The sequence below is a fragment of the Ammospiza caudacuta genome, chromosome 1, assembly GCF_027887145.1.
Source record: "Ammospiza caudacuta isolate bAmmCau1 chromosome 1, bAmmCau1.pri, whole genome shotgun sequence".
NCBI classification, from domain to species: Eukaryota; Metazoa; Chordata; class Aves; order Passeriformes; family Passerellidae; genus Ammospiza; species Ammospiza caudacuta.
The window spans coordinates 42,312,115-42,339,778 of NC_080593.1; the positions used below are offsets into that span (position 1 = coordinate 42,312,115).

At 43.4% G+C, this 27,664-nt stretch overlaps 1 protein-coding gene across 1 annotated transcript; it reads left to right on the forward strand.

Annotated features, from left to right (window-relative positions):
* Positions 1–331: 331 nt before the first annotated feature.
* On the forward strand, positions 332–27,151 carry CMTM7 (CKLF like MARVEL transmembrane domain containing 7). The gene is made up of 5 exons (XM_058813079.1): positions 332–557; positions 19,437–19,610; positions 22,493–22,591; positions 23,618–23,699; positions 24,057–27,151. The coding sequence occupies exons 1-5, from the start codon at positions 396–398 to the stop codon at positions 24,068–24,070; spliced, it is 531 nt and encodes a 176-aa protein (XP_058669062.1). The 5' UTR covers positions 332–395; the 3' UTR covers positions 24,071–27,151.
* Positions 27,152–27,664: the final 513 nt, after the last annotated feature.

Sequence of the window (27,664 nt, forward strand, 5' to 3'; positions counted from 1 at the left end):
CCCGCCGAGCTGCTCGGTGCGGAGTTCCCTCCCGGCAGGCGTCCCGCTCCCTCGGGCCTGTTTCCACGAGTCCCGCTCCCTCCGGCCTGTTTCCATGCATCCCGGGCGGGCTGCAGGGCGCGGGGGGAGCCTCCCTGCGCGGCTCCCGCTCCCGGCTGTCCCGGACCCGCTGTCCCGCCAGGGTGCGGCGGCGTCTCCCCGGCGGCCGGGAAACCCCCGCGGCTCCCCTCGGCCTCCCCCGCCCCGCGGCCCGGGCGGGCGGGGAAGCGCCGCGCTCCGCCCGGCCCCGCCAGCCCCGGGGCGCCACCGCCCGCCCCGCCCCGCCCCGTCCCATCTCATCCCGTCCCGTCCCGTCCCGATCCCCGTGCCGGGCCGAGGGGAGCACGGTCGCAGCCATGTCGCACGGGGCTCGAGTGATCCGCACCGGGGTCAGCAGCGCGGGGCCCGCCGCCCCGCCGCCCGTCACCGTCGCCTCCTCCTCGGCGGGCTCGGACGGGGAGCTCATGGACGGCGGCTATTTCCGCTCCTGCGCCGGCATGCTGAAGGTGGCCCAGATGGTAAGGGGCGAGCGGGGCGGGGGCCGCTGCCGGGGCTCCTCGGGGCCCTCGCAGCCCGCGGGAATCGCGCCCGTCCCGGCCGACGGCTCCTGTGGCGGCGCGGCCGGAGAGCCCTCAGGCTCCGCGCTGGTTTGGCCCCTCAGCCCTCACAGCTGCCAGCAGCACCAAAACCCGCGTTCCTCTGGCAGAGCGTCTGTAAGAAGCTGTCCTTGCCTCCTCCTAACGCAGCGATGATCCCTTCTGAGCAGACGGACGTGTGCGAGCCCAAAGTGTCAGTGTTAACTTTTTGCCATTGACAGCGGTAGCACCGTGATGCGATGGCACACCGTGCAGCGCAGCACCTCATTCCATAGTGTGGGTAAGCTTTTAGGAGACAGCGGGGACAAGTGGCGGTGCCCACAGCGACCTGGTAGAGTTGGGCACCACAGCTGAGGCTGCAGCTCCCGCTGGCTCCGTGCCCTGCCTGCCAGAGACCTCCAGCAGTGACCCAGTGACACGGGGAGGGATGCGGGAGATGTGTGGCTGAAATTCAGTAGCAGTCGATGGTGGAACGCTGCCAGCATTTGAGCCTTAAGTGAGCGCATGAAATTCAGCTCCATGCAGATGTGGAGAAGATAACCAGATGGATAAGCTCTTTCTCATTTTTATGGGCCATAATTATCTGAGGGGTGATTTGTCAGCTTAATTACGGTAGTGGCAGTGATAATGCCCAGGAAAGAGGATGAAGGACATCGTGTATGGATACCTTCACACGTACATTTTCATCCTGCAAAAACTTGTGCCTTGACAGAGTTTTATCCTGGAGTTGTTGCCTTCATTTTTTGTAAGCTCCCAATGCCTTCTTTCCCCATGCCTGTATTTGTCCGGTCATTTTTTTAAAGTTGTGTAGATTATTAGATTTCTAAACTGACATTCAAAGTTAGGATTCATTATGTTCTAAGTTATTGAGTAGTAACATCAAATCCTCAGGTTTCTCTTTAAAAGCTGCCTGGTTTCTTCCAGTTTGTTATTAGCTGTCAGCTGCCCTTAGAAATGACCCTCGGTAGCAGGAGATGAAGTTGACCATGACTGTTCATGGCTGCCTTTACCTGCTGAGCATCTGCCCTGCCCTCATGAGACCTCGGAGCTGTCCCTCACTATGAATTCTGTGCAGTAGGAGCACACAGAGTTGCCTGCTGCCTTCTTCTGTCCTGGGCTCTTCCCAAACCACTGAGTGGATCTGGGGAGTCTTTGCAGGAGACATGTGAGCATGTGTCTACATTGCAGCTGAACCTGTAGCCCTAAAGCAGTAGCCTTGTGCTCTGCTGATAAGCTGAAAGTCTATTTGCTTTCACCGCTGTAGAAAGAACAGATCCTTTTATGGGCTAGAAATAACTCATCCTCTCTGCCCTCCATGCTGCTCTGGTGTCTCTCCAGCTCTGAGGTGTGACTCCTAAAGCTGCCACAGCATGGGTATTGGTGCTGTAATGTCAGTTTCTGGTGTGCGTATTAAGTGCGTGCATTCTTTACATGCTTGACATATTTTCATGTGCTGGATGTAAATCTATCTAATTTTATGTAATGCTTCACATACTTTGCATAAAGTCATATTTTATCGATGCCATTCAATCTAAAATTCATCCAAATTTAAGCAACTGGCTTTCTGTGGTGACTTTAACAGAAGTTAAAATAATCTAAATTATTTTTTGGAGATGCACTCTTTCAGCTTCACCTTCTTATATTTTTGTGCTTTTCATCTTGCCTGTAAATATCAGTAGGAGTTACCTCAGGTATTCAAGGAACTTTGGCAAATGAACTTCTTGCAATATCACATATCACAATAGTGCCTTCTCAAGTAATTCCATATGAAAACCAAATGTTTGTGCTGTAGCCTGTAGAAATAACCACGATACATTAGTTCTAGATATACTCCTGCACCCAATAAAATAGGAAGAGCTAAATATTTTTGCAATTCTCTTTTATCTCTTCTCAGTCCGTATTTATACCCACAAGTCCATTTGTATGAGCATTCAGTTCTCCTAGTACAAAGTGTTGGCAGTAACTTTTCCTGGTAAAAATTTCTTCATGCTAAGTCTGTAGACATTCCTGCACTAGTGTAGGTGTGGCTGGTGGCTGTAGTCTTACTGAGAAGCAGAGCCCTTATGCTGGCAAAGGGGAAAGGTAAGGTCATTTGGGTTAGATATATATCACATTAAATTGAGTGCTGGGCCTCTGAGTGGTTGTGGTTGTGGTTGTGAAGAGGAAACGTAACAAGTTTTGTTTTCTCTTTCTTCCTCGTCCCCTTTACCAAGAAGTAGAGGATGTTGTAGAGAGCAGGAAAGAAACATTTCATCATTTACTGTAACGTTGAGGGCTGTTTGCTGTGCTTGCAAGATAAAAACCCCAACGATTAGATGTATGTGTGAGTGACATTAATCTAATGTATGACAACAACATGCTATGGAAATCATAGGAAGAAAACAGAAGATAATGTTACAGCTGTTCTGCTGTAAGACAGGACTAAAACTCAGGATTATTGAAGAGATTGTGCAGCCTGAATTGTTGCTAATTTTGAGTGTTACCCGTGCTTTCTCTTGAAATTCTGGGTGCTGTGGTGTCTAGCATAGAATGAAATTAAGAAGAAAAAAGTGTTTCTTGCCTGTAAGCCTATGCAAGTTCCTTTACTTTTTTTGCTAGAGAATTTCTTTAACCTTGCAGAATGATTATAGCTTTGAAAAGACCTTGTATTTTATGCATTGTCTTCATGGCCTGGGGAATAGTCTATAAATATGTTGAAAATTAAATGGAGGAGAAAACATAGTTATGCAGACTTGTGTATTTTGTGTGGCACTAAGACAATTTGAAAGTTGCTTTTCCATATGTGACTGTCACTAACCTTAGTTGGGGCTCTTCAAAATCCAGTGTGACCTGACATTCTGATTTTAACAGGAAATTGCAAAGTATTTCAACATCTAACTTGCTCCAGCTTGTTTATGTTGCTAATACAGATTTTGCTTTTTCTTTCCTTTCCTTCTCTTTTCTCTTTTTTTTTTTTTTTTTTTTTTTTTTTGGGCATTTGCTGTTGTGCCAAGACCTCTTAGGGATACATGCAGGATCCCACTGTGGCCACCTTGGTTCTTTAGCAGCAGTGCACTAAGCAAGTGTGTGAGTGGGTGTGTATCAGTGTGCACAATACACTTAGACCAGAGAAACTGAGTTGAATGACTTGAATTTTTGCCAGCTTGCCAACACTGACACAGGTGGCACTCTCCAGCATTCTGCATGAGCTGTGCTGGTTTGGTTGAGGCACATTTGCTTTGTGTTTGTTTCTTTTTCTTGAAAAAGAAATTCACAAAACCAAGTTCTGCTTGGAATTATTTGAGAGCTACTCAGTCTTTTAACTTGATCTTCAGAATGAAACATCTTTCTGTCCAAGGAGGTGATTGAAGTAAAACATCTAATTCTGTGCTACTGCTAACTTGTTTTATTGTAAGCCTTTGTAGGAACTGTTGCTAGCCTGGCAAGTTCTCAGTGGATGGGTTCTTGGGAGTTTTTTTGAGGTATCCTGTGCCATTAGGGTCAGTGGTATCAATGTGCCTTTGTATTGTCACCAGGGTGGCTCGAGTGCCAGCATTGATAGATTGAAACAAGTCTGGTTCCACTGAACCAGACTCAAATGATTGCATTTGTCCTGGAGCCTCATGTGCTTTTTGTATTTTTACAGCTGAAGTCTGGAGGATGCCACTGATGCTATTCTGGATGAGATCCTGCTTCCAGCCCAGCCCATGTGAGACAGGGGAGCCTGTTTAGGTGTCCCCCTCTCCTAGGCACTCATAGGAGTGATTGTATCACTTGTGCACAGTGTCTGGGGCAGAGCTTTGCAGGACTGTGCCCATACAGAATGAAGAGAGAAAATTGAAGAGCTGAGAGCTCACATGTAGGAGAGCCATCATGGCACAGCACATGCTTGTGTAGGTTTTCAGGCTTCTCAAACTGTTGTTGGACCACTCCTTTTTCCTGAGAGGTGCACAGTGACCCATGGCCACCTTTGCCTCTCTTTCACCTCCCCCAGGTTGGGCCAAGCTAACTGTGCTCACAGTTCAGACTGAAGGCCATTGTTCCCACAATGACACCACTGTTACAGCTCTGTCAGAGTAAGCACAGCCTCAGAACACAGGGTGCTTTAAGCTAAAACCAGTGCTGATTCTGTCAGCTCAATGTGAGCCATCAGACAGAGAACAAGACAATCAAAATTACCTTCTCAAGGCTGAAGAAAAGATTTACAAGCAATTGTAATGTGAAAAAAGGATAAACTCAATAAAAGCTGACTTAACAACGTCATCTTAACTTGTTAAAAATGCTAAAGCAATAGCTAAAGCTTTTCTGCAGAGTATCTATTTAATTTCCAAAGTATGCCTTGACAAAAGCATGACATACTTGACAAGTGAATGGCCAACAAGACAGTGTGTAATTCTGAGCAACTTTGAAGTGTGCTGAAACCTCTCTGGGTTATTTGTATACTAACATATAGTTGCATAATAGCATTCAAGAGAATATTCATTCATCCAACACTGAAGGCTAGAGAATGCTGGCAATGAGGCTGCTGTAGCCAAGCTCCATTTCTGAATGTGTTTCCAAATTTACTGAAGAGCTATATTCAGAAGAATTTAAAATATGAAAAGAAAGCAAAATCTGTTAGTGCAAGAAAACAATTTCTGATTAAAATCATTGATGCAAGAAAAAGAAATTCACAAAAGCAAGTGGTGCTTGGAATTATCTAAGAGCTACTCAGTCTTTTAACTTGATCTTCAGACTGAAACATCTTTCTGTCCAAGGAGGTGATTGAAGTAAAACATCTAATTCTGTGCAGCAGTGTGTCAGTGACATGATTTTGCCTTTATTCTAATAAAGCTGTTCAGTCAGAAGAGAGGCATTCTGGTGACATGCAGAGGTGCTGAAATTGTAAGCCTGTCTGTGAGTCCTGTATAGAATGTGCTTTCTGGGGGATTGTGGAAAATCACCCCAAAAATGTGCAAGATAAACTACTGGCTAAGCAATGAGATGTATTTTCTGAGGCCAAGGTCAGAGCTGTTGTAGCTGCTCATTATTTTTGTTGTTCTGCTCGAAACTGCAGTAAAATCACCTTGCTGGGCATGCTGAACAAAGAGAAAGAAAAAAACTATCTGAGTCTTAGATGGCTCCAAAGCTGGAACACTCGAGTAACGAATGTCCAGGCTTAGTAATTAAGCCCAGCAGGACTGGGAGGTGCTGTTATTTCCCCTCTGAGGACACAAAGCTGCCTGCCTCAGCCAGTGGTGTTTTTAATGTGCTGCTGTTCTGGGTGGCCATTTTTTCTCTCCAGGTGTTTGTGCAAGAGCTGGAAGCAAACACTGTGTTCTCTGCATGCCAGCCAAGGAGTGCTTGCTGGGAGCCTGACACACTTTTGTTTGATGATGTGAAATTCCACAAGCAACACCATTTTAAGGAGTTTCCCCCTTCTGTCTTGTCTCCATGCAGCTGTTCTCAGCTGCAGTGATGTAGGTGTCTGCCAGGTTACACAGTACCAGGGAACTAATGGAGCTTCACTTCAGCTCTCTGGTTTGCTTTTTCCATAAGTGTTTTTAGGGAACAGTGCACCCACAGAGGCTGCTGTGGGCAAGAAGAGGTGTCTGCCATGGAAGGGCAGGAAATACATGAGCTTGAAGTGGTTCCATGTGTTTCAAACCACAAACTGAGAATGTAGTCCTTTTGCTTTTTCTCTTGGGCAGGGGAAGGTTTTGTACCATCTGTTTTAATTTCTATCTGCCTCTTTCAAGAAAAAAAAAAAGAAGCTTGTAGTTTTTCTGATGTCAAAGCTGCTCTAGAAAGCTCAGAAATCAACTCCAAGGCAATTATAGTCATTACTAAACACTAGGATATCTCTGCTCTGAATGTGTCAGTGAATGTTTTATTTTTTACTTACTAAAAGAGGCTTTCTAAAAGCTCAAAGTTGGAGCCATCTTTTATTGCTTATTTGGTGCATCCATTTGGATTTGTTGCAATCCATTCATTAGCAATCTCTGTGCATGTAGAGGTGATTGTTTCTGTAGAGGTGATTGAACAGGGGTCAACAAATAACATTTTCTGAAAGAACAAAAAAAGGGAAATGAAGCATAGGAATTTACCACATCACCTGAGATGTGTTCAGTATGCCTGAATGAGCAGAGTGAAATATTGGCAGTGGTTTCTTAGCACATTTGTTTTATGGGAAGTTAAATTTTAAGGTGGTGTTTAAAAATCTTAGGTCACACGGTGTCTGCGGATAATAAGATATGGTGAAAAATGTGGCTTCTTACTGCTCTGTGACTTACTTTTAAGATGTGCAAGAGCAATGTGTTCCCTGTCCTCACTTTGTTTGGATTTGGATCCCTTTGAACATGCTCCTCTCCTGCCACAGGGTGACAGACCCCACTGAATCCCTTGTTTACAAGCTCAGTCTCCCTCTGCCCAGAGCCTGTACATGACACAGAGCACCTTGCCAAGCATCCTTCACTGGGCTCTAGGGCTGCAGGGGCTGGGACGATTTGTTGTGTCTCACTGGGATCCAGCAGAAGCCATGAGTGAGAGAGAGAAGCACACCTGACCCTGAGGCTCTGGTACCTGCTCTGCATTAGTGGGGTGTTGTTCCCCAAAGCCAGACAGTGTTTCCTTCTATGAGTAAGTGTTTCCTCCACTGCCCTCCCTGGGGAGTCCCTGTGAGGTGCTCACTCAGTCCTCTGGCTGAGCTGTCCCCTTTGTGCTATTGTCATATCGTGTGTGCTGTGGTCTTGTCCTCCTATTTTGTGGTCATATGTAAAGTATGCAGCAGCCAGAAATTGCTATTTTCTGTACACAGAGCTCAGACTCTGGAGTTGCTGTGATTTCCCTTCACCCACCTGTAAGCTTCCTCTCCTTTGTGTAACTGAGATTCCTGAAGGGGTCATTGTGGCTGAAACAACTCCCTGGCCTGTGATGATGGTCATCTGATGAATGTAATGGCAAGGACAGATGTGCCTGACTGGTCAAGGCTAGCTGTCTGCAGCTTTCAAAGCCAAAACAAACCCGGCTGCTGTTCCTGCAACAATAGCAGCAGCTGCAATGCTTAGGGCTTCCTCTTCTGCTCACAGCTTCCCTTAAGGAAAATGGAAGTGTCGTGATGACAAAATTGAAAAGCTGCTTCAGGGGGAATTTTCTCATAATATTTTTGGCAGTTTGTTGTTCTGTTTCTGTTTTTTAGGGATACCACTAATGAGTTCAAGACACAAGTGCTGACAGCTGGGCAAAAAGTATGCTGTTAACGTGAGATGACCATCAGCAGCTGCAGAACTGCAGACTGACTTGGCCTATTTTCCTCGAGTCTGTAATCATGCTCTGCAAGAGCTCTTTTCTTTGTTTGGGAAAAGCACAGTCCCCACTTGCTGCTACTCACCTGCTGGCTTGTTGAGCCTTTTGGCAATTGCTTGAGTATCCAGCTTCCCAGCAGACACAGGAGTGCTGTCCCGGCCTGTTGGAGAGACCTGTCAGTCTCCAGGCACTCACTGAAAGCTGCCAGCTGCAGCAGTGCCACGGGGAATCTCATCTCTTCTCATTTTTCCCTCTTTTTCAGTGCCCTTCACTCCTCTGGCACCTTGCTAAGCATGGAGTATTCACACTTAGAAAAGGTTGCTCTGTGGTGTGCAAAGACCCACCCTGATCCAGCAGCTAGGCTGTGATGATGCCAGGTCATCTGGGCATTGTCTTGATGTTTTCTGGAACTCTCACCTGTGTTTTCCCGATGAAAATCATTATATACCAGCACAGCTAACAAGGTCGACTGGGTGATGTAAATGAGTCCTCTTCTTATTCAAGGAGACCTCCTCAAGGATCCTGTTTCCATGGCTCAGCAAAGCCCTTGCTGGAGATGATAGATAACAACTTTTTAACTGCTGTCTGTGACTGCCAGATGTCAGTGTGGTGATCTCTGAGGCAGGGAGAGATGTGGCAGGTGTCAACTGAAGATCTGAATCAGTCAAGCACTAAATGCCTCACTCAGACAGTGAGAAGGGGCTGTGTTGTGAGCAGCATCTCTACGGGGGAGTGATGAGCAGATTGGTCGCTGAGGGTTGGCAGGCAGAGGCATGAGGCATCGCTGAGCCCTTCACATGGTATCCCTTGATCTCAGCAACAACTTCCAGCAAGATGAGATTGCTGTTTGTTTTTTTCATGCATCTAATTTGATAGCTTAGCTAGAATGATTGTTGCCCTGGGGTACTGGTTTTTGTGTTGTATGTTCCTATCTTAGTTTTAACTGGCTCTGTGCTGCTAGATACGTGTTGGATGTCCAGAACATGGTGGAAACTTTGCTGCCTGTAAATATACACAATGTACCCTGGGCTTCTAGCAGCCAGGCTTGGTTGGCCAGCCAACGTGGGCTCCTTCTCTGCAGGTGGTATTGCCATGCACAATTGGTGGATCCATTTTTAGACAGCCATGAAATTGATCTACAACATCTCTATCGCTCACAAGTATGGATTAAGCTCTTTCTAGATTGTGTATCACTGGCAATATAGGACTTCACTCTGGGGCTTTTTAATGGGCCAGCAATACAAGCAAGCCAAACAATCGATCTGAGAATGGTTCAGAGTGGTGGTCTCAGAGGTGCCTGGTTCCTGCAAGCAGTTTATCTTCCCAATCAGCTAGAAGGAGGTGTGGCAGGTGAGGTGGGCAGCCTCCTGCAGTCCTTCTCCACTTACACAAACCTACTCACACTGGGGACTGTCTCCTCCTGTCCTTCTGTCTGACTCTCAGGTTTACCAGATGGACAAAACAGCTGATGTGGCTCTCCAGGAGGATCTAGATGTTGGAAGTGCTTGACTTGCAGAAGACAGAAGTATCAATCACAGCTTGCTGAGCAGTTCTTGAACCTGGAGAGATTTGGTTATACTAATTCCCCTCATTTTTGGCTGCTATAACCAGATACTCCATTTTCTCCTAGGGGATTCTGGAGATTCAAGTCTCTTACAATGTTTTTACTTCCTGTAGTCTTTTGAGATGATTTAGAGATTCTCCCTACTATGCAAGAGAGATAATCTTCTGCAGTGGGGTGAGCCACAGCAGCAGCCACAGGCTTATGTGGTTTTTTGCAGCAATAAGGTTGCCTGCACAGAGGCAACCTTAATAATCCCTTATTAATAAATAAACAAGCTACAAAGTAAGGGTTCTCCTGGTCCACAGTAATATTTCCATTTGTTGCAGGTGGCACTTCTTTGAAAGTTAGAGGGAAAGCAGCTGTGTTTCCCAGAGCTAGAACCTTGCTAGGGCATTTGCTGTATTAAAATTTCTGTTCCTATCCATTGCAGACATGCTAGCAGTCAGCTGTGCCGTTAATAGGGTTTTGCAGTGGATTTTACGTGTTTGGAGAATTGTTTGTAACTTGCATTATGTCACTTGTGCAATGTTACTCAGTTGCTGCAATACTTTGAGGGTCATGTGTGCAACTTTTATATAGATTGGAAAAACTTACTGATAGTGCTATCACAGTTGGAATGTTTTAAATTTAAGTAGATTTTTAAACAAATTGGAGAGAAGAAGAAATAAAATTATGAGGTTGTTGTGGGTAACAAACTTTTATATTTTTTCACTAATTCACTGCCTGATGGGAATATATCATATTGCTTGCCATGTAACCATGAAGTCCTCAGCTTTCAGTAAATAACATGCAGGATTGTGTGGTGCCTTTCAGTGTGTGCAGGCAGCTGTGGGATTGAGGCAGGGAGCTGGTTCAGCTGGCAGGGGTGGGATTGAAGTCCTGCATGCCCTGTGATCAGTGGCAGGCTGGGCTTAATTGCAGCTAGTCATTACAAAGACTTGCCTTTTTAATGATCATGGCTGACACCCTGCTTCAAGGGCTCTTTAATAATGTCCTTCATATGCTGGCTCTGGGATTACCCCACATCCTTTTCCACCACTGAGGCCTGGGCCTGAGCAGAGAGATAACTTCTTATTAATAGATACAGAACACCCCTCCCTTGTACTTAGGATTGTCCTCTTATCTGTGTTGTAGAGGGTCTGAATAAGATTATTTTGCCTTTTCTCACCCTCCCACCATTTTTATCTTCAATAAATACCCTGTGGATGGTGGTGCACAAGAGAAGTGACTTATCAGAGGCCAGGCAGCCTCCTTATTTTAGCAAAGCAGCCAGACAAGAAGGAAATCTGCCCAGACGCAGGGGCTGAGAGATGATTGTGCAACCAAAGACTGACTGCTTCACAGAACCATGCACTTGCAGGCAGCTGATTTCATCTGCCATTAATGAAGTTTCAAATGGACTGTGCCTTTTATCTTCTTTTTCTGGTGGGGGTTTACAGCTCACATTTCCAACACTGCCCTGGGAGAAGGAAATCTTGTTTACAGCAGCAGTCAACATTGCTGCTTAAATTAGCTGGACCAGTCTTGCCTGAGCTGCAGTTATAACCTTGGTCTGTGCTTTGCTCATCTTTCTGATTTGGGAAGCTGTTAAAAAATTATTTTACTCCATCCAGAAGTATGAACTTAATAATATGTGGGTGTTGCTGCACTGTGTTGAGGTGTAACATTTGGAAATGTCCAGCTGTAATCAGTGACATTTCTCCAGGGCACAGTTATCCTGATTGGCTCTCATAGGGATGGAAAATTCCATCTACTATCTTGGCTGGTGTCACAAGCTGGAAACTTTGACTTTTTTTCATTCAAATACAAAAAGCATTTAGCTCTTATATTTAAAAAATGCTGTGATGAAACTGCATGAGTCAGTGCTGTCCCTTGCTCCAAATTTGCAGACACACTTTCTGTACAATTGCTTGCATTAAAACTTGGGTAAGTTTTAAGATAGTGGAAATCAAACAGGTTTTATCAATTTTATGAATAGTTTTCAAGGTCCTCCTCTTTTCAGATTCAGGAGGAGGGACATTAAAGCAGTACAAAGGTTCATCAGTCCTCCAGCAAGTACAATGGATGAAAAAGAAAACCACTTTCAGGTCTTACCAATAGGAAACTGGTGAGGCAGAGCTGCTGCCTGCAGTGTTTGTGCAGGTGTAGCACTATGCTGAATCCTGTCCTCTGACACTTCTCCCCTGAATGGTGCTAATTTTTGGTTAGCTAATTTCAATACGTGCCCTGATGCAAGACAGTGGGCAAGATAGTTAGGAAACATTAAAAGGGGGAATTGGGGTGCATTGTCATGTGTAGAGGGAGATTTGGATGGGAAAGAATGAGAGATACAAAAGTAGAAGAAATATGGAGTGTAATGGAGGGAAAGAAAAGGAAAGGGGAATACGGAGCAGAAAAAAAAAGGAAAGGAAACACCAGAGACAAAATGTCTCTTCTTATGGGAGGATATGGTAGAGGGGAAAAGTCAAGGGAAAAAATACTCTGAGAAACACGAGGATGTGGTTATACATTGCATGGCAAAGTAATTAAATGAAAAGATAACACAGAGCTGGGTGGATTATACACAAGAATGTGTATGTCCTGGTATTATGGTAAAACTTTGAGATAAGAGTTATAATGTTCCTCTGTTACTGGGCACCTTGAGGCAATTTTGCCTCATATTAATGTTATCTTTCCTCCTGCAGTTAGGCTGGCATTTCACATCTTATTTCTACATAGAGAAAGAAAATTATTATCCAGAGCTTAAAGTTACATGGTCAGATAGCAGTTTCAGCCTGGCAATTCAGTACATCATCTTGGTATTTGTAAAAACCATAGTCTGTGTGTTTCTGCAATGAAGCTTTTTAATATTGTTCTTTGTACTACCACAGAAGATAGAAATCCAGATAAGGGGTAGGCCACATGCAGTGAGTTAACCCCAGCCAGCAGCCAAACACCCAGCCAGCCTCTCACTGCCCTCCCCTGCAGGATGGGGAGAAAATAGAAGGAAGGCAAAAAGACCCATGGATCCAGATAATGGCAGTTTTATAAGGAAAGCAAAAGCTGCGCACACAAGCAAAGCTGTAAATTCTTCCATTACTCTGTTCAGGGCCAGGCTGGGTAGGTGCTCTAGCTGAAGGTGCTTCTGCCTATGGCAGGAGGCTGAGAACAGATGGTCTTTAAGGTCCCTTCCAGCCCAAAACATCCTGTGATTCCATACACATTGGTTGCTTGGGAAGAGAAATGCCATAACCTAAAATATTCCCCCTGAAACCTGTTTGCCTTGAGCTTTTATCACTGAACACATCATATGGGCTGGAAAATCCCATTGCTCAGCTGGAGCCAGCTGGCACTGCCAATGTCTTGCCCCCTTGTGAGTGTGCTTTGGGATGAGGGGAGGGAGAGGAGAAGCAGGAAGCCTTGCTGCTGTGTGAGCCCAGTTCAGCAGGAAGCACTGATAGGTCATCAGCAGAACCACCTTTCTGTGGATTTAACCACAAAAAGGGCAGCCCCTGTGAGCTGCTGTGAAGGCAGCTGGTGACACACCCACAGCAGGGCATCACCACTGTGCAGGGGCTTGCAGAGCTGCCACAGTGGGAAGGGGCAGCCTGTGCTCCACTGGCAGAGTGGTGAAAGAGCTGCTGCACAGGGGTGACTGAGAGTGTGCAGCTCTGAACTGTCAGGGATGGACAAGAGGATGAGCACTGAAGTAGTCCTAGCGTTAAAGGTCCGAAACCAGTTTATTTGCAATGTCTTGTGCATAGTGTGCTTTCTGAATCACTGCTCACAGTTGGTTTTAAGTAATAAGTGACAGACAGGAAGTAAATACTGATTTCCATTTTACAGTGAGCTAGTATTCACATTTTTATCTTGTGTGCTGAGCTAGCAACTCAAAGCAACTCTCAGAAAGTGAACCTTTTCCTCCTTTTGCTTGTTGTGTGGCTTCCTCCTTGGATGATTTTCACACCTGCTTGTCTGTTACATCTGTTGATTGTCCATTTGGGCTTTTGGGCTTTTTGGAGAGGGAAGCAGGGAGGAAAAGGATATGGGTATTTTGGTATGGCTTTGGGGGGTTTTGTCTTGTCTTTTTTTGATTCTTTGCTTGTTGGGGTATTTTTAGTGAGCATCTATTTTCATTCACTCTGTAAAAGAAAACAGCCATCTTGTCCTAGACATTTATTAGCAGTCCTCAAAATTTTTGCCTTTATTTTACATGTCTGAAGTGTTTTGAAGGAGCAAAAGTTTAGCACAATGCATGTGAAGTCTTTATTAGTCCTCATTTGGTGACTGGAGGAGCTGAAGTGGGGAAATACATGATTTACTGAAGTTCAGACAGAAATGGGGTTACAAAACTGGGGTCAGGATTCAAGAGTCAGTGACTTACAATTTTTCCCTTGTTGTGTCAGTGGAAATGAGCCTCTCATCCTCAGAACATTAGGCTTTCCTTTAAGAGTATGTTCTTGTCAGTTTTGGAGATCATGTGGGATTTATGTTAGTGCAGGTAGCTGTGTCTGTGGAAAATTTAGTTCTCTCCTGACGTTACAGAGGAATTACGTATTGGCAATAAAGCCAGAGCCTTATTTATGACATCCATTATAGCAGGACAGTAGAAAAAGATCATACAAAGCACTTGCACAGATTGATTCCTGGGTTATAAAATTGTTCTGTGGTCAGATAAACTACAATCATCTACTACATGAGCAAAAAATGCTTTGTGATACCAGTAGGTACATGTGGAGCAAAACAAGTCATTTCTTTTGTTATCCTCAGGACACTAGTGAATAAAATTGTACATGTAATCTTTGGGCTGGTGGGCATGCACTCCTGCCTGTTCCTTCCTTGGAGCAGGTGGTTCTCTGTTAATTTTTTGAACTTTCTGGCTTGGCCTGGGCTTTTCCCTCTGTGCTGGTGCACTGCAGCACCGAGTGTTGGTGCAGGAGAGCCCAGCCCATCAGTCCTGAGGGCAGGCAGCTCTTGGGCAGTGTTCCTGGTGGCCTCTGGGGCCAGTGATAGGACTGGGAGCCACAGGAGCACCCAGGCAGCAGAGAGAGGGGCTGAGGGTTGTGTGGCTGGCTGGCTCTGGGTCTCAGCATCATGCCCAGCCCTCTCCCATGTGGACAGGGGGTTTGGAGCCAAGCTTGCTCTGTAACCTAATTGCAGGACTGCAGCCACCCAAGAGTGAGCATGGGGAGTTAGAGGTGGAATTCAAATCATCTAAAATGAGGAGTACAACAGCATCTGGGCCTAATGCCATGGGGCTTTTCTCCAGTATGCATTTGCCTTAGGATAATTGGAAGTTGGGTCTTCCTTCTATGTATAATTTCTTCTTCATATGAAGGCACAATTCCTCTCCTTTTATTAAGAAGGTGTTGAATTTTCCTGCAGTGGAAGATTCATTTCCTTGAAGTCTTGATACACATTTTCTCTGTTTTTTACCGAGTATAATAATGATCAATAGACTCCAGATGCTCATTCTTTGTCAGGGACAAGAAGAAACAAGGAGGAAACCAGCTGATTTTTAAAAAGAAGCAGCATTTCCAGCACTTCCAGAGGCATTTTATAGCACAGGGGAGGAGAATGTATCCCTCTTGTCCAGTCTTTCCCTATCTTCTCTAGCCTGAGAAATACAAAAGGGAGCTGTGCCATTCTGAACAGATTGAAGTAATGTCTATGGGTTGGAAGGAAGATCCAGGGAATTACAGGTTTGTCAGCTTCACCTCAGTCCCTTGGGAGGTGATGAAGAAAATCCTCTTAGAAAGCATTTCCAAACACATGAAGGACAAGAAGGTGATCAGGAGTAGTCAACATGGATTTACAAAGGGGAAATGATGCTTGACCAGCCTTGCTGCTTTTTTAATGAGATGACAAGCTTGGTGGACAGGGGAACAGTGATGGATGTGGTTTACCTTGATCTTGGTAAGGTTCTGGTCTGCCATAACATCCTCACAGACAAGCTGACAAACTGGGTATGGGTGAAATAAGTGGGCAGAGAGATGGATTTAAAACTGAGCAACCCAGCCCAGAGGATTGTGATCAGTGGTACAAGGTCCAGTTGGAGGCCAGTCACTAGTGGTGTACCTCAGGGGTCCATACTGGGACTGGCACTGTTCCACATCTTCATTAATGACCTGGATGATGATGCAGAACGCACTCCTAGAAAGTTTTAGGTGATGAAAAACCTGGGAGGAGTGGCTGATGAGCCAGGGGGTTGTGCTGCCATAGAGAGAGAGATCTTGGCAGTCTGGAGAGAGAGGAGTCTCAAGTTCCTCACAGAGAAATGCCAGGTCCTGTATCTGGAGATGTTTGAGGGTAAGCCCCTGCACCAGTACAGGCTAGAGGTTGGAAAGCAGTTCTCCAGAGATGACCTTGGGGTCTTGGGGGACAGCACAATGACCATGAGCCAACCATGTGCTTTTGTGGTGACAGTGGCCAACAGCTTCCTGGGCTGCTTTAGGAAGGAGACCACATCAGTAAAGAAAGAATTGTGTTTCTTTTTTTTTTTTTGTAGATCTGAGTTAACTTCCAATCAGAAGGGGGTTCAGGCTTGGGAAGGTATGTCAGTGCCATTCAAGAGGCAGATTGTGAGGATGTGGTTACCTCATCTTCAGCTCCAAGTAGGGAAGAGAATGCAGGTTCTGTGAAAGTCTTGCAGGCTCTATTATGTCTTTTCTGTCTGTAAGTGCTGACTGCCTTTAGCTCACATTGCCTTGACTGCAAGATAGTTCCTGATCTATACCAGTGTCCCTAAACATGCTTCACAACTCATTTCAAATATCTGGTCCAAAGGAGAGTCAAGAAGTGGGTTCATTTAAGCTGATTGACTTCTGTAAAACAGAGTAAATGTGGAACTTTATTTAAATCCAGAAATCCCTCCTTGGGGTTGATTAATGCATATGGTCTTTATTTTGTTCTCAGAAACCAGAAAGCACTTAAATAATAGTACCTGCAATGTGTCCCTCACCCCTTTTGTAGTGCAGGTCTGGAGCCCAGGTGTATATTGTGGAGCACACTGAAATCTCATGAGACTGCCCATCACTTGACCTGTACTTGTGCTCACCCTGGCTTGCTGGCTATGGGTTATTACATCTGTGTTGCTGTCATGACCTGGAAAGTGCTATATTGAAATGGAAATAGCAGTGCCCTGGGTTTTTTGTTTGTTTGTTTGTTTGTTTTTGTTTTTGTTTTTTTTTTTTTGTGCCTCCAGTTTTTATTTTCAGGGTGTATAAACCTGCTCCCCTGAGCACAGATGCATAAAGAACACTCATAACATTTGATCACTTCAGTGCTTTGCCATTCCTTTCTCTCTCTCTCTCTGTGCCTCCGACTGACTTCTCAGATAGATGTTCAGCTGTATCCCAGACAGTTACATATTTATCACTTTATCACTCAGTTCTCTGGAAACAGAATCCCAGGGGGAAAAAAGGTACAGTCATCCCCTGGTATATCATGAGAAAGCAGTATCTGGTGAAGGAACTTCAATATTTGTCAGTTTCAAAGAACAAGTGATATTGGGTGGCTCTCTTACTTGTATTTGTTAGCTTTCTTTTTTTAACAGGTGAGTTTTAAACTCTGACTGGATCTGCAGGCAATATAGTGTGGCAGATAAGGTACAGCTCTATAAAAAGTTGTTGAAAGGTCCCCTTTCACCTGTCTGTGAAACAGAATCACATGCCTATGAACTGAAGACACTCTTTAGAAATCTCATGTTGCAAGATTTATGCTAAGAAAGTAAATCTTTGAAAGAAATATCTCTTTCCATGCAGTGGTTTCTTCCTGTCTGTGTGCTGAGGCACATCCAAATTAAAAAAAAAGGGAGAATCTTTACTAATTGGATTTAGAGTTGTTTTAGTCATGCAGAACTGTTGAAATGGAAAGCATGTTTGTTCAAATCCATGGTTCTACCCTGTGAGGAGTTGAGCAGATTCTTCATTGGTACCATGTATCTTCTGATTTCTGAGGATTGTGACACCTCCGATGTATCTTCTGTCCCTGGATGACTCGCATTCTTCTTTATGCTTCTCAATTTCTTTATACCTTTTAACTGAAAAGAAAAATACTGCTATGCTTCCATGAAATTGAAAGAGCTGGGTCTAGCTTAAAATAAGGCTTTTTCCCCACTGCTTTTTATTATTTGGATGGTGGTTGTACTTCAAGAGTCCAGTCCTCCTCCCTATCCTTTGTACACTGAAAAAAACCTGCTAAAGTTAATTGTTCATGCATGAAATGAGCCAGTGAGCAGATTTAATATTTCTGTGAATTAACATTTCCTTCTTGATTTTTACCATGTAAAACCTGGGAACTGATTATTGTGAAGACACCTAAATAAGGGAAACTTCTTCCAGCCTTTAGTGGTTAGAGAATGTTGTCTTCATCCCATCTTTATCCTAGAGCAAGGCTCAGTGCTTGCTGTGACTTGTTGTGGAGTCTTCCTATAGAATAAAATTTCATTAAATTTAGTTTTAATTTATGGAAATAATAGCTTTGTCTTGCATCACTTAGAGTGTGCTCCTAGCTTATAGGGTAAATTATCTCCTTCTGATTGTTCAGGTTATTTTTTTTATTATTATTTAAGTTATTATTATTCAGTGGCTCAGTCAGATGACTCTGCTTAACTGACATTAAGATTCAGAGAGCAGGGCTCACTTACAGGGCTAATATCAGCTCCTTGGACTGCCACAGTAAAAATAATGGAGCTGGACCAGGTGTGACAACAGCTTAGCCACTTGTGTGGGAAGGAATCCTGAAAACTTTTTCCTCCGGAGCCACCGTTTTGAAGTGGTTCACTGTCAAGACATTGATGTGGCTGTTTGGATGGAATTTGGTCTGGTGAAGGTCCTTGTGAAGTTTGTACATACAGACCTTTTGGTTGCCCTTGTACATGTGTATATTTATCCTGTCCACTCAGAACTGAGCAGGTGAAACCTGGCTAACACTTAGGGAGAATCTAAGCTATGTTGTTTGGGCGTTGTGGTTGGGTTTTTTTCTCTTTTAATCTTAAGGAAATTATTCTGATAATTAATGCAGTTGGTTAGGAGTTTGGAAGATGAGTGTGCAGGAGAGGATGGTGCAGTCTTGAAGTGCTGGCTTCCTCAGATAGTTTTTAATGTCCAGGAGAAACACTTAAAATGTGAATCATTACAGCTTCTGGCTGACTTTGGATGAACTAAAAATTACAGTGGCTGAAAGCATGCATTGACTGAGTCTGTAATAAAAAAATATTTTAGTATATTCTTGGTAGATTTGTTTTGATCACCCAGGTTAGCCAGGCTGGTGGAAGCAGCAAGATTAGTAAAATAAACAAGTAGCTTTAGATTAAAGAAAAAAAGGAAATAGCTTTTGTCCTTAGCAAGCATACAGCTGTAAGAAGTTGTGCAATAATGCTTTATAGTTTTATGTGGCAGTGTTAACTTAAAAAGGTTTTGGGGCTGAGGTGAATTAAATCAGTTCTTCCAAATGTTTCTATTATTTACTCTGATACTGCCTTACAGTCCACTAATACTTCTGCTCTGTAGGTGGCAGAAAAGGAAGAGTAAAACTGTTAGCTCAGGTCCCTTGATTGTGCATGTGAAAAATGTCACTAAATGAAAGTGAAAGGTGTGTTCATGGACACCTCCATTTTCGCAGCTTTCAGTGGACTCCTGAAAGTCTCTGGGCTTCAGATGCTTCAGTCACTGGTGCAACTCCTGGCATCCAGTTCCATTTCTCTATTTGAGACCTCTTCTGTTGTACACAGAGACATCTTCAAGTTGAGTTCTTCAGGCTGAAACTGCTGCTTTCCTTCTGGCCACTGTCGCTTTCACCAGGGAGTTGCTTCAGCTCATTTATCAGCTAATTATAAAACCTTATTATCATGCTTGTCCATTTTGTTGGGACCACCCCTTTTACATTAGGTATTTGTCTTTTGTTTCTAAGTGTCATTTTGTTGTGCTTAAAATCATCTCCACAACCCTCTGAGCACCAAAGTGAACACCTTGAATATGCCTTTTGTCTTCCAGATCACGCTGCTGATTGGATTCATCAGTGTAAATAATTCTCCATGGACAGATTACAGTGCATACAGCTTCTTTCAGATTGTCACCATGTGTGACCTGGTTATGATTTTGTTCTTCTACATCATGCACATTTTCAGAGTCTACAGGAAGCTGACTTGTGTTAGCTGGCCGCTCGCGGTAAGCCTGGGCTCCTCTCCTCTCCTCTCCTCTCCTCTCCTCTCCTCTCCTCTCCTCTCCTCTCCTCTCCTCTCCTCTCCTCTCCTCTCCTCTCCTCTCCTCTCCTCTCCTCTCCTCTCCTCTCCTCTCCTCTCCTCTCCTCTCCTCTCCTCGGGGTTGATGGGGCTTTCTCAGTCCATTCCCTTGTGCTGTTTTTCACTCAACTCTCACTCAAGATAGGCTGTCTTTCACTCAATTCTTTTTTGCCTCCTGTGCAAATCCTTTTGTTGCTTGCATTCAGCTCAGCAGATTATGTAACTGTAAGATTTTCAGCTGATTTGGATTTGATTCTGCCCTCCTTTGCACAAACATAAATCTAGATTTACTATATGGAAGGCAATAATTTCATTAAGAGACAATTGAAAGGAAGCAACTGATCATCAAGCCTTCAGCAGGTGGGTCCTAGCTCAGGTCATTTATAGCAGCTCAGGGATTGCTAAAGCACCAAATCATAGCTTTAGAATTCATGTACTACATCCTGTCCCAAAATAAAGCCTGTGAGTGCTATTTAAATCAAATGTGCCTCTTTTTGGTATGGTTTTAGATAACTTAAACAACAGCAAAAAATAGTAGCCTCAGCCTGATTGCACAGCCTGGCCATTCCTGGGGTATCCTGCAGGATGTTCCTGCCTCATTCCCGCATTTCCTGTACACATCCATCTCTCATACCCTAGCAGAGAACGCACAGGCAGCAGCAAAAATGTGAGACCTGAACTTCCTCAGTAGCTCTGCTCAGGTCAGCTAACAGAGGAGTTCTGCATCCTAGTGTGGGATGGTGGATTTTAACAACCTCTTAGAACATATGTTAGTGTCCCTTGCATATGTTAGTTCCAATGAAGAAGGGCCAAAGGAGTGGGGAAAACCAACTGGAGAGATAGAGAGGAATTTTTATACCCAAGAAGTGGTTGGGTGGTGGTTAATGGAAACTATGTAAGCAATTTCCAGATCTAAGATAACAGTTTGTCCATCCATATATAACCAGAGAGAAAAATTTAGTTTTCTTTTTCTTTTTAGCTGAAGAATATGGCTAGATTTTTTTCCAAATAGTGCCAGCACTATTTGTTTCTAAAGGTACTTATTTATCTAGAGATAGTACAGATGCAGGGATTCAAATAAAGGAATGAAGTAAGCTAATAAATGACAGTTTTGCAGAGCAATATTTAATTTGTGCATTGCTGTAACAGGATTATGCTGGTTTTGCCTCTGCATGGGCTGCTTCTGGGGTTTTTTTGTTGTGTGTTTAATTATTCCTCAATGTTCCAGAGTTTAAGGCACTGAAGTTTGTGGCTGCTCAGCTTCAGAAAGCTTTATAGGATGTGATGCTTGAACATTGCTACTCTGTTGCAAAACAAACAACCTCATTTTCAGTCACATTGAAGTATCTTTAGGACAGAAGAGGAAGACGTGAGAGAGTCTGGAAAACTACAGCTAGCATTTGGATGAGTTTCCTGGCAGGATCTTTACATTGCAATCAGGGGTGTGATTTGCAGCCAGTAAAGCTGAAGTGGTTCAAGAGGTTGTTCATTGCTGACACCTTTTAAAGCTTGGAAGTATTTCTCCAGAGGGGCACTCTTCCGGCCCTGCCGGGGTTGCTTCTCCACCTAATGTGGCCTCTGATGACTCTGTTGCAGCTTTGCCCATCCCGTGGATTCCTCTAAAGTAGTAGCCTGTGCACAGTGCTTTATTTGATGTCTCTAAGGAGGCAGTGGAATGTCCCATTTGCTGCTGCGTCATGGGCTAGTCAGAGAAGCCTCCTTGTGCATATCATTTATTCTGGCAAATGCAAGGCTTGAGATTTTGATTACCCGAAACAAGTTTACAAATTAGGAAAGTAACTTGTGCTCTCAGAGCCTACTTTACAGGAAAATTCCTCCTCAGCTCTTTTTAACACCTGAGCAGGGTGAAACTGGTATGGTAGACTGTTCATCTTCTGGGCTTTCCTTGGAAAATTTCCTTTTGGGATTGTATTCCATCTTCTGATTTGAGACAGAATCTCTCCTCTCCTTTCCTTTGTATTTGCTTGGCTCATGCTGATAAAGGAAGCAGATATCCACCTGCCCCACCCCACTATGCACAAAAAAACAACCCATATTCAGTGTCCAAACACTTGTACTGGTATCATAAGTTTTGTGGGGATTCAAAATCAAAATCCACAGAGACACCATGCTTGTATCTAGATAAAATTGACTCCTGGACTGATACTTATCATCTCAGAGAAGAATTTAAATGTGGTGCCTTGGTCCTCTCTCAGAAAACCCCATGGCATCATGTTTTACTGCAGCTGTGCTTTTCATGGCTTCCCTCCCTTCCCTCCCTTCCCTGTGGTTCCCAGTCTCAGCTGATGTAAGTTTTTTGTAAATGCAGCAGTAGATCCAGTGCTTGCTTCCTAAGATTATCAGAAGTAGGAGCATTTGGTTTCCCACTTATGCCATTTCATATAGGCTAGAGAAATATGTCCTTAAGGCTCCTTCCTTGCTCCAGAACCATCTCTTTAGATAAGGTGTATACTTGGTGCAATGAGGTAATGTACTGAATTGAAAGGATTGCATCCATACCCAGCAAGTAAATCCTATTCCAGTAACATTAGTTGACCAAACTGTTGTTTTTGAACAGAAACTGAGGTTTGGTATAGAATCCACTCACAAGGTGAATTGCTGGGTTTTGATGTTTGGTTTTTTGCTTTGTTTTACTTTGCCTTTTTTTTTTTTCCCTTTTTGGCTATGTTTTGTCCTCTGGGTTTGAGGGTTTGAGTCATCTCTGCCAACTTACTTTCTTTCTGAGACACATCAAAATGCTTTGTAGATAAGTTTCCCTTTTGATGTATGCTGTGCTTGTCTTTTCAGGAGTTTCTTCATTACTTAATTGGTACAATTCTGCTTCTCATTGGATCGATTGTAGCAGCATCCAAGAGTTACAATATAACAGGACTTGTGGCTGGAGCGGTAAGACTGTGTTTATTAGGCTTGACACTTTTAAAATTGCAATATATATTAAGTAGGCCATTGGAAATCTATCACTTGTACCTCTGTTTTCTTACAGACTTGCCTTACTTGTGTCTTGGTTGGGTGAACAACCTTCTAGCTCATTTTAGTGAATGTTCTGTTACACAGTGCCAACAAAAATATTTTGTTGTCAGATGCTGGACTCATCACTAATGTTGGTATTTGTCTTGCCAGAGCATTGAAACCAAAGGCTTCTGCTTTAACTCACAGGAACTAATGTGTTTAGGTGAAGAATTAAGACAGTTAACTTTTGACAAAAGACTGTTGTAGCAGCTGGAAATTACCTAAAGGATTTCATTCCACTTTTCAGCTTTCAACTCTTCCTGCTCCTGAACAGAGCCCTGTTCAAGATAATTTCTCCTGAGCTAAAACCCAGTGAGGCTCTGAGCTGACTTCTGGCAGGTGCTGTCTTTTTCTCTTGCTGGAAGGCTTTACAGAGAGAGGCATGACTTCCAAGTGTGGGTGACAGTATTTTCACAGCAGCAGGACCTGAAATACAACTCCACAATAAAGAATTACTTTCAGAAACTCAGTCCTAATGGTGCAAACAGACTAGGAGACCTACCTGACTTGTTTATTTGGCAGACAGCAGGGAAAGACTTGTTTGAATGGGGCAGTAAAAGAGCAGTAATCAGAGGTGCTAGAAACAGTCTTTTCTTTGTTGCAGAATCCTAGTGAGAAGTTTAGAACTTGACATTCCATGCTGCCGTCCAGCTGTTTCTCTCTCCTTGTGCATGACTCTCTGTCTGTCTTTCAGTTTTAACAAGACATAAGCTGCTATTATACTACAGAAACTTCTGGGTTTTTTAGTCTTTTGTCAGAATGGAGTAAAAAAACCCACTATTTTTTGTGTCTGTTAATCCCATAAAATGTGTAGCTGAATATACAAAAGTGTCCATACATGCATGGAATATGTGTCATCTAATGCTCCATAAGTATTTGTGGTTTGTTTGTTTTCTCATCCAGACTTTCGGGTTCCTGGCTACGATACTCTGTGTTATAAGCATGTGGTCATCCTACAAGGTTTCGTGCATCACACAGTCAACAAGTAAGTATTGTGCTTAGTAACTGCCTGAATGCTTCCCAAAATGAATATTTATATTGTCTGGCACAGGGCTGTGTCTACCTGGAAGAATCTATTAATGCCCTGGTTGCTGTGACTCAGAATTACTCAAAAAGCAATAATTCCAAATTTTCTGGCATCACAAACATTGTCACAGCTACTGACAGCTGTTAACAAATAACTACTGGAGCAAAATAACTTGCTTCTAGCTAATAGTGAACATAGCAGTGCTTTCTTTTCTCCTTTCCCCACCCCTTACCAAAAAGTTTCCAGTATGCTGCTTAATAAATAGGATGAATTTGTTTGTGGCAACACAAGTGACACTTGTCTTCCTTTTCAAAGATGCATCTGTGTGACTCCATCACCTGTGCAAGATGTCTGCCTTACAAAACAGGATGCCAAAGAGGAGTGTCCACTACTGAGGAGAGAGACATGGGTGTTTTGTTACTAGCCTGGACAAGCTGGTAGCTTTGGAAGGTCTACTTGAATTCCTATGCAAAACAATGTTGTGAACCAAAGTTTTTTTGCTCCCCCCACCCAAAGAAGTTTATAATGGAGAATCTGCTTGTTTCAGAGAAAGACAACTTCTATCTCTCAAGCTGGGCTGTGGCTGTTTCCTGCTATTTGCAATAAGTGTTATTTAAAACTCATTTGGACAGTCATTTGGTTCTCCTTTCAGAGGGATGGAAAAATTCCTTCTGATTTCCTCCATCTGTTTACACAAGGGAAATCCTGCAAATTCCTACCTGATTCTTAACTTCCAAGGATTATATGTTTAACAAATGAACAGTTACAAACTAATTCGTGCCTGGATAAGCTGACCCAAGCCTTTGTTAGCTCTTTCTATCAGAACTGTGGACTTTTTCTAACATCAGCTCAGCTAGCATCAAAATTTAAGAACTGCAACTTGAAAACATCATTGCAAGCACTTCTTCCTAACCCCAACAGTACATGATGAAATCAGGGATTTCCTCCATGAATTTTTAGCAAAGATTATTCTTTTAAAATTCCCTTGCCAAATACAGGAAAATATGCATCCAAGAACACACATTTAATATTTTATGGGGTCTTTTTTCTCCTTTTCATAGTAAGACCACTTCTTTAGAAAATTCTATGCATTTGCTATAAATTATTTGCTTTGTAATCTACCAGTGTTCGTGGAAAGCCCATTGTGAATGGAGCAATGTGCTTCTTTCTCTCTCTTACATGTGGTATTGTCACTTCTCTGCCTCAGCTGGAATCTGTGCTCCTGGGAACTCTGCCCAGAGCCTGGACAGGCAGAACAATTCAGTTTTGTCCAACCTGGTATCATAATGAAATTCTATGTAACTTAAGTGCTGAGACAATGCCTTCTTGGCACCTTTGTCTTTCCTTTTGCAATCCATCTCTGGTGAGCTGGGAGTTCTTTGCAGGAAAAAAAGGAAGCATGGGCCTCTCTTCCTCTTTGGTTCTTCTCCTATCATGTTTAGCTGTGAAGTAGAACTCAGTTTATTCTGTTGGGATAACTGCATGATGGTGCAGCAGAAGTTGGGTTTATACAGTTTACCAGGGAGAGTCTGAAGAAAAAAGCATTTTCTGGCCTCCTATTTATTTTTCTATTTGTCTGAAATTCTGCATCAATAATGCTAAGTAATTTAATGGGTGTCTCAGAAAATTCTTTTTGTGCCTCATGGCAGGTCAATATATATTGCTATTTGTTGCCACCTTTTTTTTTTTCATCCTAATATATGTATCTTTACTTAGAATTTATTTTTAATTCTGACAACAGAAAATTGGCCAGCTGCTAAAATGTCAAAAATTTTGAGTAAGTAAATGAAAATAGATAACTTGAAGAGGTAAGAATTCCCCTCCTCATGGTGCACAGTTTCTGTGATTCTTTTTGCTATTCCTTTTCAAAAGTGTCCTGTTTGGAGCAACACAGGGCAGGAAACAATTCAAAAGGACAAAATTCTGTTTTTAGTGGATGAAGGTACATACATTCACTCCAAGATAAAGTGCTTCAGTATTAATACAGAGGATTATTCAAATAAACCATATAACAGGCAGGTATATTGTTACTAATTTCATATTGGCAATTATTTTTCTACAGTGTTCAACTTCTGCCCCCTACCTTCAGATGATGTGTTTTATGTTTAGTCAGGAATGAGCCATTTTTTTCTTTTTGACAACCAGAATTGAGCGTAGCTCAAAGGCTTTCTGGCTAGAAAGAACAAACATTCTCCTCAGCTGGGAATCCATTGTCAGCAGTGTCAGTATAGCTCAGCCTTCCTTGTGCTGCCAGCACAGGACCACTCAAATGGCCTTATGTGACAAGAGACTTCATTCTGGGCACTTTGAGTGAAAATACCTGCAGAACAAGGTACTCACACACACACACACATATGTGTGTGTATAATTTTTTGCAACAGGGGTGCTTGATCTCCAGTCCTCCTGCCAAGACTGACTTTACAGTTTTGGGAAAGCAGCACTCTGGCTTTAATTTGCACTGATATGACAGATGTTTGAGGATACAACCTCTCCTGTTTTCCTAGAAGAAAAAGGCTGTGTTATTTCTCCTTCACCTCCTGAGGTATGACCTCAGATTGACAGTAGGAACCTTCCCACATTAAGCTTTAAGCCCACTTGGCAGTCCTGTGGCAAGCAGTGTTTGCTGAGACCTCAGCACTGCAGTGGCAATGGGGAGAAGCACCTGCTAAGGATTGGGGCTGGAGCCTGAGCTTGCCCTGCAGAAAATGCTGTTTCCACTTTCTCCTGGAACCATGCTCCCTCTCCTGGCACTATACTGCCTTTTTTTTTGCCTCTCACATCACTACTGTCAGTTGTCACCATATGGAGAAAAAAAAAGTCAAGGGGAATTTCATGCAGTCTAACGACCAAAGAATTTCTGAACTATGTTCTGTGATCATCCAAAGAATATGTTTTGCTGTAAGTGCACTTGCTTATACTGGATCAAGAGATATGAGTTACCAGTTCCCTTTTGACTTTTGTGCCTACTGACAGGGCTAAAATATTCCTGCAGCTTTGGCTGTTGTGACAGCGCCGGGTCCACAGACCCACCAGATGCTCCTAATCAGGATGCTCTCAAGCTGGAAGACTGACATCTCTGCTGCCAAAGTTTCCTTGCTTTCCCCAAATCCTCCTTGTGAAGCATGTCTACCAAGAAGAGCACAGATTTTCTGTTACCACCATCTCCACCGGGGGTTGCTGAATGACAGCTCCGTCTGGCAGGGAATTCAACACTTCTCTGCTGTACCTCTGCCAGCAAAAGTGTTTTAAGTCTCCTTCAGTGTCAACCTGGTTCTGAAAGCTCCATCTGTCTGCAACTTTGTCAAATATGGGATTCCAGCTGTTTTAGAAATAAACTCTGTTAGCTATCTGGGTGATGTGGAGAATCAGACTGTTGTCCTGGTCATTTTTTTCCTTCCTCTACCGCAGCAGTGGCTTTCTCTCAGGGGAGTATCAGAATACATCCTGTAACTGGAGGAAGATAGGTAAGAGCCACAGAAAAAACTGCTGTTGTGTTTGGATGTGCTCCCACTGTCCCACCCAAAAGTTGTCCATCCTCCTCAGCTCCAAGATGAGTGTAGTTTATCCTTTGAGCTAACACAGAGTTTGAGATTCAATTTTTACTGAAAAATTAAAGTGTAAATGTTGGGAGAAGAAAATTGGTAGTACAAACTGTTTCATACTGTGAAAAAACCGAAACCTCATGTTTGAGCTCTGGGGATTTGAGATAAGCTAGAGAGTGAATGGTGCTTTTGTCAGGTAGAAACCAGGAAAATGAGAAGGGGAAATGAAACCTTTAAAAAAGGGGAAGAGTGTCTTTGAAAAGCTTGAGGACCACAATGCTGGATGAAGACACTGCAGGTTATGTGACCTGCATAACTTGCATGCTTTTTCTGTTGCTGAGAATTGGTTGTGCTGTTTGGAAACAGTTCACTTTGTGGGGC